Source organism: Anopheles aquasalis, chromosome 3, assembly GCF_943734665.1.
Source record: "Anopheles aquasalis chromosome 3, idAnoAquaMG_Q_19, whole genome shotgun sequence".
Taxonomy (NCBI): Eukaryota; Metazoa; Arthropoda; class Insecta; order Diptera; family Culicidae; genus Anopheles; species Anopheles aquasalis.
Genome location: NC_064878.1, coordinates 10,012,501 through 10,025,440, shown reverse-complemented (window position 1 = coordinate 10,025,440; position 12,940 = coordinate 10,012,501). Strand labels below are relative to the sequence as shown.

At 50.5% G+C, this 12,940-nt stretch overlaps 2 protein-coding genes across 2 annotated transcripts in view; one reads left to right on the top strand and one right to left on the bottom strand.

Annotated features, from left to right (window-relative positions):
• LOC126576450 (Krueppel-like factor luna) overlaps positions 1 to 12,940 on the top strand; it is a 125,102-nt gene that overhangs the window by 90,012 nt on the left and 22,150 nt on the right. The gene's annotated exons all lie outside the window — the stretch shown is intronic.
• LOC126576449 (uncharacterized) lies at positions 1,683 to 5,481 on the bottom strand. Its single transcript, XM_050237717.1, has 10 exons — positions 5,222 to 5,481; positions 5,072 to 5,155; positions 4,800 to 5,007; positions 4,552 to 4,734; positions 4,393 to 4,487; positions 4,206 to 4,333; positions 3,438 to 4,137; positions 2,671 to 3,374; positions 2,239 to 2,584; positions 1,683 to 2,166 (listed from the first exon to the last, which is right to left on the bottom strand). Exons 1-10 carry the CDS (start codon positions 5,328 to 5,330, stop codon positions 1,841 to 1,843), a joined length of 2,883 nt encoding a protein of 960 aa, XP_050093674.1. The 5' UTR covers positions 5,331 to 5,481; the 3' UTR covers positions 1,683 to 1,840.

The window sequence follows — 12,940 nt, the reverse complement described above, 5'->3', positions numbered from 1 at the left end:
TGTCACAGATGAGACATCAATCGTGCGTACGGCCCGTCGCTGTGCAAGCGAGAGATCACCGATGACACCAGAGGAGAGAGTAAAGACTACCATTATTAGAAATGTGACGCAAGAGCCACTGGACAGATCTGCAAACTAAACTCTGTTTTGGAGCGATCAATGTTCAGTTATCGTGCCATCACATACGACGTGGACACACACCCCCGAAGATCGAGAGTTGGTCCGAGTGCTTATATACCTTCGCTCCTGACACGCTTGTTCTGGTGATTGCTAGCGAGAGCGAGCCCGAAACGCACGCATGAAAATTTAAGATGCTTCTCTCAACACGCACCCCTTTCGGCGTAGAAGACCATCTATTTTTAGAACGCACGCAGGGGATGAAACAGAGCCTCACAACGGTCACACAGCTACCCCTTTTGGTTCGACAAGCGGGTAGCAAAACCCCTACGGTGATGCAGGTAGAGAGGACACTGCATGTTTTCTCAACAGTTTCGGTTCGTTACGATTTGTTTCTAAATTATTTCTAAACAACTGTTTAATTTAAATTACTAAACTAGATAAATCAGAGTGCTTTTCAATGCGTCCGATTACCTTACGGAAGACCTTAATGCAGCAGCAGCACCCCTACAGTCCTGTCACAACGGCAACGGTTGTTGTCAGCGTTACGGCTTAATTAAGTGAAACATAGGCGGCACCTCAGGGCACTTTGATGTGTCTCCTTTTCCCCCCTTTTTTGCATCTCAACGCATCGGGCGCGTAAGAAGACGAAAACAGTGGCTGCTGCCAACTGCACGCGATGGTCAAATTAGATAGCCACATCCATGATGAAATCCTTGTCCCCAGGGGGAGGATTCTATGCGCACCGACACCGGCGAATATGCTCGCGAATCTACGAGGCATGATTAGAAGCGGCTGACGGTGCAAAAAGCCTACTCTCTGCTCGCTCGCGCGCGTGCTCATACCATTCGATCTTATCATCGATAAGCGATCGCGGCATATATGCTTCATGCGGCCAAACAGGGGAGAGGGCCGCATCGCTCTATGCGACAAGAGAGATATAAATCCTCGGCCTGGCGACAGCATCGAAGGGCAGAAGACGCGACTCTAACACCCTCTGCCTGTTGCTCCACGTTCGCCCGATGATTGGCCTGTGCTTTTGTGTTGTTGTTTTTTTTTTTGCTGCAAAACAACTTTTCCAACCACCACGGCGCGGACTACGTCTAACTAGCCCCCCGGACCGGCAGATGCTTATCAACGGGCCTGCACCATCCACGAGCTAAAGCGAACGCAAGCGCGCCATGTTCACTTACGGAGCTCTTCAGCTAGCGAACGCGTTGCGGTCAGCGATTAAGCCCACCGAAGACCTGCTGTTGCTTGGTTCGCGAAATGCGCGATAGTTTACGCGCGTTTTTAAGGCGAGTAATTGATGCGCAAGATGCTGTCAGTGATAGTGCGGTGACGATACGCATCGTACTCTGCCCAACCGGACTGTTGTGGTGTGGACTACAGTGGTGCCTTGTGCTTGGAGGTGGGATGCTGCTGGACCCATCTCTCGCTGCTCGTGTTGCTGCGGGTGCTGACAAGCGACAACCATCTTATCAACCGCATCGCCAACCGCCCGACTGGTACCTAGAGGAGTCGCTGATTTCTGGTCATTAAATCAAAAACGGACGATGTGCGGCACAACCTCGGGCTTGCGTCTCCGCGATATCACGAGCTTCATATTTTATATTTCTCTACAGAGAGGGGATTACCTCGATAGCACTGCTTGAACATTACAAAGATATGGTTTGCTGCAACATAACAAAGTATGAACCCTCGCAGTGGCTGGCAGTTGATTTCACTTTATGTTACTGACAATCCAATCGTAGTAGTCCGACACTCGAATCACTAGCTGCACATCGTCGTTCTTCAAGCAATCACCATGACTGTACAGACCCACCAGGTACATTGCGTCAATGATTTCCGGATTGGCCGTCGTGTTTTCCCACATGATAATGCTGCCGGTCGAGAAGCATGGCGTACTCAGTATGAACTTGGATTCCGGTGATTCACGCAACATACAGATCTGCCCATCCAGCAGCGTCGCATCTCCAAGACGCTCGCGGCACTCACTGTAGTACATCGGGTGCACAAAGTGCGTAGTAATCCGTGGCTCGTAGTTGTCTAGTTTTTTTTGACAGACAAATGATTAAAGTGTGCGTGCGATTGACGTACGATTCCGTGGCATTTACTTACTAAGCAAAAACAACTGCGATCTTGCGGGCAGATGCGTCTGATTTTTCCACAAACAGCTGGGAAAAACGAACGGTGTCGCGGTGATCGCCTCGGACAGCGTGATCAGCGCTATGTTGTGCAATCCGCTCGACTCATCGTAGTCATCGTGTACCGTCACCCGGCGTACCGGTGGCACCAGATAGTTGGTCCGATCGCCAGCTCCGACCGATCCAATGCGGGCCACCGTCGGTTTCCGCCCATTGCTTTCGGCACAGCGAGCCGTCGTGATGATGTTGCGCAGTGTGATAAGAAATCCGGAGCAAGGGAACGTTATCTTACCACCCGGCATCGTCCAACCAATCTCGACCTAGCGCAAGGGAAACAGGAAAAGGAAGCTCGGTAAAAAAAAAAAAAGGAACCACTATCGAAGGTAACCCCGAACGGGGTACGTACCACACTGGCCAGATTGCCATAATCGTCTTCACTCTCCTGCAAACCACGGTATCGCTCCTCACGCACTGCCCGGTACCGGTCCTCACACCCATCCAGTTCCGCCTGCACCGGATTAACCGGTGGCAGCGATGCTGGTTGACCCCGGGCGATATCACCCCAGGCGCAGCAGATGATGGAACCGTTGGTGCAAAGTGTAACGCGTCCTCCGCTGCGTAGCTGCTCCCGGGTACTGCGGCACTCTTCGTGTGGAACACAAATCCCGAGTGATCCTCGTCCATCGGTGCACTCGTCGCTCCGCTTGAGATCCGGATTGATAAAGATCAGTGGTGAGCTTCCTTTGGGTGAACCAACGATCTGGCGAGAACTGTCGGGTGTTAGGATCACGGAACGGAGCCAATCCGCATGTGGTGCGACCGCCACCGCCACCGATGGCAATCCCAGGCCACAGAACTTCCCTGCCAAGCTCAAACCGAACAGATACTTCATAAAACCTCCGGCTCGGACAATGTACCGCTGCACCGGAGCACCTGGCAGCAGAGAGCACCCATCGGGCACCTGCCACCATTCGTCACCGAAGCACAGATGCTGATCCTCGGTAAACTCGGGTACGGATTGATTACGGGCGGCGAGATTCGCCAAGAAGTGGCCACAAACTGGCCACGGTTGTGTGGTGACCGCTGGCTGTACGAACACATGCCGTGATTCTGTGGAGGAACGTGAGGTCGATATTAGGAACTAGCTGCTAGAGTCCCAAGGCACCAACTTACCACTGTCCTCATCCTGAGTATCGGCGATAAAGTTGTTCAAATTGGTTCTTCCAATCCCGGTATAGTCGACACGATCCGGCAGCACCGGTGACAGCCAAGGGCATGCCGGTACTATCTCGACACGGGACCGCAGCTTGATGACGGCAATGTTGTTCCGTGGCTTCATGGCCACGTACTCCGGATGCACCACCGTGTCCGCAATTTCATGCGACTGGCTACGATATCGGTTTTTCGTACGGACTGCCGTGGGCCTGACCGGGAGGACACACTCGGCCAACGTCAGTAGCGTCCTTTGGTCGATGTACGTCGCGACGCAATCATTCCGTGGATTCGGTGTACCCGGTGGCCACACCAACTGTACGATGTACTGCATAAAACGATCCTCATTCGACTCTACTCCGACTCCAAAGCGAGGAATTTCCCCGATACGTTCGTACAGCAGTCCCTCGATTCGTGGCCGAACGTGAACGTACCGCAGAGCACAGGCTACTGGATGAAACGAAGAGCGAGTGGCCGCTGTTTCTAGCTGTTGCATTGCTTCCAGCAGCCAATCTCGATACTGGTTCACTGGCGTGTACGATCGGAGCGTTGGACAGCGTCCATTGTCGGGCGAATGACGCGCCAGAAGACCCACGAGGAAAGGAGAAGACGCAAAGTTGTGAACCAGTCGCCTCTGTAGGATGTCCCCGCGGGCGGCAGTCTGCAAAATGATGGTCCGTTTAATTCGTGGGCTCTTCCTATAAACTGACACCTCCACAGACTACTCACGGAGCACTCATCCACGTCGTTGGTCCTGTTCCGTTCCATACAGATGCCCGTCCCAAGATTTGCGCACTTGTTCTTGTTTCTCTGAAGGTACACTTCGTTTATGATCGCGGTTTTCGGTCCATTACGTTCTGCGGATGAAGTCACGATTTGGTACTAAAAACACTCGCGCCACCTTGCTTCTACTGACCTGCCGGTAGCGTTGAACGCCCTACGGACTCCATCCTGCTAAATGGTATATCGTTGTACAACCAAACACACGCTGGAGCCACCGAGGGACTTGGACTGAAAATGGAATCTAAATTATTATCGTCTGATATTTGTCATCACATCCGCGCACCGAACTTACCGAATAAGCCGCTCAAGCCTAATAAGCGCAATATCGTTCTGACCGGTACTGGGATCGAATTCAGGATGTCTCACAATGGCACTGACCTTCTGCTCAATCACGTGCTCACTATCAGCACGAGTGATGGTCGAATCAGGAAAGTAGTGACCCCCTCCTAGCCTCACTACATCAGGCTCGGCGTTACTGCAAACAAAAACAGTGCAACTCAATCGAATCGATCGAAGATTACAGACTGACGTCACGCTTACCCTTCCACCATCGTACAGTGGGCCGTCGTGAGTACTACGTGTTCCCATATCAACGTACCCATACAGAGCCAATCGATCGTGTTTCCGGGTTTCCGGGTCACGCCAATCGCAGCAACGTGTCCGTTTTCACGCGGCTCCGGATACGGTTCAAAGGGATCCAGCGACTCTGCTTCCGTTCTAGCGTATCGGTTGTAACGGGTGTAACAATCTGGAACGGATGGTCAATTGAAGGGATGAATGGCATATCTAGCGCATATTAAATGGCTACTTACCATCAAACTCTTCGCGTTCTCGCGGCATAAACGGTTCATCTTCATCCGCTAGTCCGAGATCGGCGGGGAACAGCGTACTGTAGCCTGTAAGACGCGACGGTAAAGTGAACATTTCATACGGTTAGTTGTCGATCGCTTGCTTGCACTTACCATCACAGTAGGAGCTTATCGTTAGCAAAAGGCACAACACGCCCAACATGGACCACATCATCCTATCAACGCTGTCGAACGGTAACTGAGACAATGATGTGCACTGCATGTGATGGCGTGCACCGTGAGCCGGTCAGGCGTGTAAAAGCCCTGGGAAGTTCGTTTCGAACACACACGTACTCACACTACTCGCATCATCATTCGTATCATGCAAATCAGGAAACAAAAAATATTTTGCCTCAAGTAGCCGGCTGCAGTTCAGTCGTTAGAACTGGTTTTAATCTTAATTGAAGTCGCGGCTCCACGCTGCATCGCTAATCAGAAGTAGTTCTTTACTAGCATGTTAGTAGTGATGTGCAAATGTTCGTACAGCGCGTCATCGTTCTAGTGTGTAGTCGTTGCGATACTAGGCACCACTATAATAGTGTATGTTTTAGAACTACTGCACTCGCACATAGTATTAGTTATGCAGGCAACCGATCCTACATGAAACTCAACTTTCTACGTTTGTTATGCGTTCATAGATGCGTCATAATGTGGGAAAAGCCCACCTTACCTTCTAACATCGGGTGTAAATCAGTGGATTGTGAATTCTGATTGTTTTAGTTTGGATTATTTGAATAAGCGTGAGCGGAGATACTTTGTAGCTGCGCTGGGATTACCGAGGAAAGTACAAGGAGTTACCGAACATAATGACGTCAGCATTCAGAATGCAGCTAAGTAGGCTGGTACTTTGAATACAGTTGAAATTGAAATCAGTCGCTTGGATGACGATTGCTTTCACTACTTACTGGAAGTTTGTTTTTAAGTCACATGTTTTTAAGTAAAGAGATGCTTACATAGATGGTGATAACACGTTTTGATCGTCATCAAGGACTTCAAGTAATAGCAATCGATCGAGCATTGACCAATGAGAGTTTTAGTAAGAAAGTTATTTAATAAAACTCTTTTTCAATCAAAATTGATTTAAAAAAATATCTTAGTAAGGTATTCCAACAGGAAACCTTTAAAACTGCTTGTATCTTAAACGATATTCAACAAAACGGACATCAATCTTCCCTCGTCAAACCCACTCAAACATTAGATGTTCGACCAGCGTATCCCAGAGATCGCAAATTCAGAAAAAAACATTTTTTAAATAATTAATTTCGTGAATAAAGTGGAAATTGGAGACGCAGCTTGTGAGTTCTCCCGGTATATCCAACATTTCCGATCTTTTGAGCATTCGCTATTGTGAGAGCAATGATTGCGACACAAACAGCGACACACTACTGTACGATTCTCAGAATCCGGTGCACCCTCTTCCATCTCACAAGCCACCTCCCGCGGCGGGTGCTCCCAAAGCTGGGAATGTGTCGAAGGGTAAACGAAACATGAGCATCAAGCTCTCTAAGCGAGCGTGCGTGCGTGCGTGCGACCGATCGTGGCTGCCTCCGTTTAGCCTGCCCGACGACCGCATTGCTGCGGTAGCGGTAAATTGAAATGACAACTGGGGCCGGCTGGACACGGCAAACCGAAGCCACATTGGCATCCCGCGTTGGCATCATCACGACTGATCTGTCCGCACCTAAGATCAATCATCTGGCGTCTTGGCACGGCCGGCCCCCTTCTAGACGCCACCATGGCGGGCCCACCTTCCCGGCTGCACTGCGGTGCAGGTGAAAGGAAAACTGTCGTCGTCGGCGGCGATCGTTGTGGAAAAGTGCGTGCACCGCGCACCGCCACGCGTTCCACGGTATGCGAATGAATGCGACAATTTGTCGCAACATTATGATATGCCACCGTGCAGCAGTGCGCAACCCAAGACCCCAACGATCGTCGCTGTCATCGCCAGCGACTCAGGGAGCCGCATTTTGCATTCCTGGCCGCCGTCACGGCACGTCCGGCCCCAAGGGAGCCGGAGACAATTCAAACGGTTAGACGTTGGCCGCTCCAAAACGTCCATCTGTGTTCCATCAATCAGACCGCGCAGACAGCGGCTCGCTCGCTCGAACCAACCAACCATTCGTCGGTCGCACGTCAAGTGCATCGCATGTTTTTCAACTCCCGGGGCACCGGTTGGCTCCCGAGCTTCGATCAACATCGAACGCCGAGCGCACGGCGCTGCCAGAAAGTTGTTTCGGAGAACGGGGCCCATAACTGTGTACACCGTGGCTCAGAACGCGCTTCTAACGTTGTCGCTAGGAATCGCGCAAAACAAAAACCACGGTGCCATCGGTTCCGACGGACAATCATTCGCCGCAGCGGGGGGCCGCAGACAGTTCGCGATCGCGATCGCGCGTTGCTTGGCCCTAAATCGATTGCTTCCTGTGCTGCCACTTTCTGCCGATTGACGATTCATTACACGTCCTGGATTCCTGGCGATGGCCACAGGGCGAGAGGTGGCTGCATCTTTATTTGACAGCCAGCATCCGCCGAGCGTGCGAGTGCATCCCGGGCACCACCAGTACCTGCATGGAATTGTAATTGCCTCAGGGCGGGCTGAAGGGAACGGAATGTTTTACGATGTTGTCCGTCGGTGTACATCCTGTAGAACACGGTGATTTGTTGCCCTTCTTTCCTACCACACTTACTTGAAAGACTCTCCACGGCTCCAAATAGTGCAGCAACGATCTGGATCGACTCCCTAGACCTGTCTGTAGCTGGCCAGTCCTAGATCTACACGAAACTGTTCACCAAAAAACCGGTGCAAACATCGTCGAGAGCTAATTAAGTGTTCATGCACATTAACCTTATGGATTAGATAAGGCTCGCTCGCTCTCGCTTGTCCGTTCGTTCCTTCTTTCGTGAACGTTCGTCGAGGAAAAAGAAAACATTGTAGCTCAACTCTCAACAGACAGCTAATGGTGCGCACGGTGCAATGACTGGGGTCACTTGGTCGTCTTAACCGGCCTCACCATACCATAAACGAGTCCAACTTGATCTCAGCGCAGATTATGATTAATATCAATGAAGAAGGGAAGGGAATGCCGATGCCAACGATAACATATTGCACAACCGAACGTCCAATGCCTTTTTGCCAACTTTTTGTGGCACTGACAAATGGTAGTCACTCCTGGTTAACCAGGGAACCCTCCGTTTGGAGCTGGAACAATGTATTCCAAAGTGTTAGTGACCAGAGTTCGAGCTTATCTCAACAACTGCCAGGTGCCAGATTGGATTGGGCATTGGATTGGATTGGTGGAGCGAAAGAAGTGTTGATCAAGGTGGATGCAGGCGCACTGCGCTCCTTACGACGTTTGTTTCACCGATTGCCGTTTTGCAATAGTCAGTCGTCAAGCTCCACTTGCGGTGTACGTTCCGTTCGTACCGTTCGGATGCACTTCAGGTGAATGCAGATGTCTTGCGAGCAGCGAGAAATATGAAGTTGTGGTAGCTACCTTGGCAGTCCACCGATGGACACCAGTGAGCGACGTAAATAATTTTCGAATTAACAAATCACCTGACTCGTCGGCAGCTTCGAGAAGGCTTCGCAATGATTTGAACCAATTAATGCTGCGCGCGTGAACGTGCGAGCAATGCGAATGAGCTTTCGAATCTCCTCTAAAGGACGCAGACTCTGCATACGGCAGGTAAACATAGGGGAGCCCTGGGAGCACAGTGGAGTTGGGCAGCAAAAATTAAATTGAAACCCACCAGACCGAACACAAGAAGCGAATGAGACAGACTAACACTCATCGGTCTGATCGGTCTGAAACGGTAGCAGATGCTGGGTAGATTAGTGCCACTGGATCCATCATCAGAGCCCCTTCCCCCCCCTCTCCCCGTTCGCGGTCAGGACAATTCCCCGGCAGCCAGGCAGTCAGTCAGTCAGTCAGTCAGTCACACACGCTAATTGGTATTTGATGTCCAATCCGGTTGGCGATTGCCGCGAGAGAGAGAGATTCAAGTACCGACAGGGTGCCTGTCCTGTCCTCTGGCGCACTGGGCCTCCTCACACCTAATCGCGAAAAAGCTCACTAGTTAACACCTTTCGCCTCCGGTTCCGCCGCATTAGCGCGCTCGACTGCTCGACCGGTCTGGCGGACTGACTGGCAAAGTGGTTCCCGGTGGTGGTGTGGCCGGGATCGCCGGGAAAGGTGACACTGGCGACCAGCATGCCAGCCAGCTAACCGATGCGGTGAGACACTTTGCCGATTTTCGTGACAAACATAACTAATTAAAGTCATCCCTCGTTATCGTGTGCGACAAATCGTCCCTTCCTACAGTTTTCCCTGCTGCGAGAGGTGTCCTCTTGGGCCGTGCCAGGTGCGTTCCTTGCCGTAAACACGTCACGATATCGTAAAGATTGGTTGGAGTTGTTGGAGTCGTCTTTGGATCGACGGATAGAAGGCAAACAGGACTTCATTTGGGTTTGTTGTGCAAGACGAGAAGTTGTTGGAATTTTATCTATAAAAATAAATGTTTTAGAAATTGTTTTTAAATACAGTTGTGACTTCTATACGTCCTAGAAGAGGATGTTAAGTTATACGGTTATATAGAAGATGAATTAGTCATTCCTACGGCTACGGATGACTTAGGATGTCATGGTGTTACTAGGATCCGTTCCGTTTGCTCCACACTTCATTGTTTGCACCACAGAGAGAAAGCAAGTCAAGTGTTTCCGCCGCCAACTAAGTTCTCTTTCAACGCAGCGGTTCATAGATGACGAAACACTCCAACCATCGTCAACCGATAATGCTCGAATGCACTCGTCTCGTCTGCCTCATCTGCCAGTAATGACAGCAACCAAGGAACATTCCCCTGACTCTGCACCCTTCCACCACCACCACTACCCAACCGAAGAAGCGGTGTCGGTGAAGGCGATGGAGTCATTTGTCGCATAAATTAATTTTTGCACCCATTACCCGGCCTGCTTTTTTTTTGCGGTCTCTTCAGCGGCCGGTGCGCATCGGTGCAAGCAGGCGCGAAAGTATTGAGAGACTCCTGGCACCGTGGCAGGCAGCCAGGCAGCCAGGCAGGCAAACATGCACTTTGGAGTAAAAAATAAACATTAAAAACCGGACCGGCGGTGGTAGGTCTTCTCGGTCGTAGTCGAGTCGAGTACAGGGTCCCCACTTCCGCGGACATCCTCATCCCCATCATCGCGCACGGGTGAAACATTTTTAACACGTCCAACACGGTGCGATCGCATCGTCACCGTCGTCCCCTCCACTGCTAATGAGTCCACTTTCCGCGTCCCTTTCCTTTTCGGCCAACAGGGGTGACAACGGGGGGACAGAATTCTTGTGAAGTGTGAGAAAATTAATAACTGCTGGCTGGCTGGCTGGCTGGCTGGCCCCTGGTGTCTGGTCAGTGATATTTGTTCCGTCTCGGTCCCAGTCCTGGTTTAGCGCACACACTCGCCAGTTGTGTGCCAACGGCACTTGCCACTCGTTGCAATTGATCGTTGTTTAGCTCCCAAGTGTCCCTCGATGTTTTCCCGTCGCTATTTACGCACTTCCTTTTGCCAGTCCTTCAAACGCGCCGGAGGTGTTCAGGCGTATCAATCAGAGTGAAAGAAGGGTTTGCGTGGTCAGGACGATGGGTGTGCTTGGACCAGGGATACCTTTCATTACGAGTGGTGGTATGGCCATTTTTTTGCTCGATCGTTTGTATGCTTTCGTTGCTTTTTTTTTGCCGTCGAATGCACTTTTTCTACTCTTTAAGAGTCATTAACTAATTTGTTAGATAAGTTTTTTATTTTTCTAAACTATTTAAGAGCATCTTTTCACTTTTTTTGTTATGTTTTCATCAAATCTAAGTTGCTTGTTGAGTGTTAGTGACAGTATTTCCCCTTTTCTGCACAATATTTCTATTTTTTTATATCTGCACTTAGTATTCAATATTTTCTTTCAATTTTGTGCTTATGTTTAAAAACTTTTTGAGATTTATTATCAGTTTTGTACAGTTTAGTACAGTTTAATGATTTCCTTTTTCACCCCATCGTTTATACCTTCCCAATAATAATTGCTGGTTAATGTTTGTCAACCTGCTCGCTCAGTGCACATTACAAAGTGCAACTCCCGCCCGCCAGCCCGCCCCGCCTCCCGGGCTTGGGGATGATTGAATATCGAAACAAGTTCCCCCGCGAGGGCCGCCATTTTGGCCGAGAGGAGTGTCAAGCACGCTACACGTTTTAATTACTTCCCTTAATGGCACCCTCTACACAACATGCGGTGCAAGTTTCGCTCCATAAACACTGACGACCTGTCAAACGAGCATCCGCGCGCCGAACCTCCGAACCAGTGAACTGCCTCCTCCACCATCCGCCCTCCACCCGCCACCCCCTACCTACAATTATCGAGCATACGCGAACGTTAACGTGATATCAAATCATCGCTACTGTGTTACTTTAGATGATTTCTTGCAAAACATTAAGCGCTCTCTCTCTTTCTCTCTCTGCAAACGTTGATTTCGAGTTGCCCAAAACACCTCCACTGCATTGCATCACCAGCCGATCTCATCGTCATCGTCGTTGATCGTCGCGATCGAAGTCAATTTGAAAAAAAGGGATTTTATTAATTAATTGGTTTTCTACAGGTTTTGCTGCGCCAAATGCCAGTGGCCAGTGGCCCAAACGCTGACATACCGAGCCGAGAAAATGGAACTTGATGTTTATATGACAAACGAGCACACACCAGTGGAACAGGGAACGGGCTGCTCGCAATCTAGAAAGTGCATCCCCACCATACCGTCGCTCGATCGTTGCAGCAGGCGGTGCAGCAATTATGCACCCGGTTAAATCATGCTGCCACCGGCTCTCCGGGACTCTGCCGACTGACTGACTGAGTGACTGACTGGCCGGCCGGCCGGACTGGACCGGAGGGGAGATGACGTTTGATAGACTGCTGTACGACTGATGTCTGAGTTAATCTTTCTCTGCTATCTAGGACTCCGGGGTTGCCGCGTTCAATCGAAACGCATCGCAAACCACCTGCTGCCGAAGCAGCCACCGGTCGCTCATTTCGAGCATCGCGAATCGAGTGCGCACGGCAATGGCGGTGCGGTGGCCTGAGCGCGGAGCTGATTAGAGCTGAAATCCGGGCCATGAATGTGGAATTCAGCGGGCTGCAGGCGTGCAAAATTATAAGTCTGCACAGCCGGTGTGTGCCCGCTTGTATGTGTCTGCGGTGATGTCAAATGCCCTTCTTGCGCACGAGGCCGGCACCACGTGACGACAGCGACGCGCCGCTGTTGACTGATCGAGTGACGGATTGCTGGAAGATAGACATACCGAAAAAGAAAGAGATACAAAGAGGAGAGGAGAAGGAGAGAAAAAGAACAAAGAAAAAAAAATGCCTGGCGCGCTATGGTACGCCTGGTGCAGGATCTGGGGTGATGATGCGGATGCAGTTCATTCTACCCCCCGAGGAACCGGTTGGACTTCCGCGAAACCGGAAATCGCGAAGAAACGTGCAAAGACCCCTCTCCGCCACCTGGTATGAAACGCAGGATGCAGGATAATTGACTCATTTACACAAAAGTGCTCGCATGCTCGCAACAATGCTACACAGCGTGGTGCCACGAGTGGGACAAGTATTTCACGGTCATTAGTATCACTGAACGGTTGCTTCGTTTCTGTGCTGTCTGCTGTGTGGATGCGTAGAGTGACCTATCGAAGTAGGCAGGAATTGAACTCCGTGTTTCTGTTGTCGTGTGGAACAGTATGGTTACTAGATCCACAGAAATGGAAGAGAATAATCCATCGATGAAGGTGCCAGTAGCATCTTATAATTT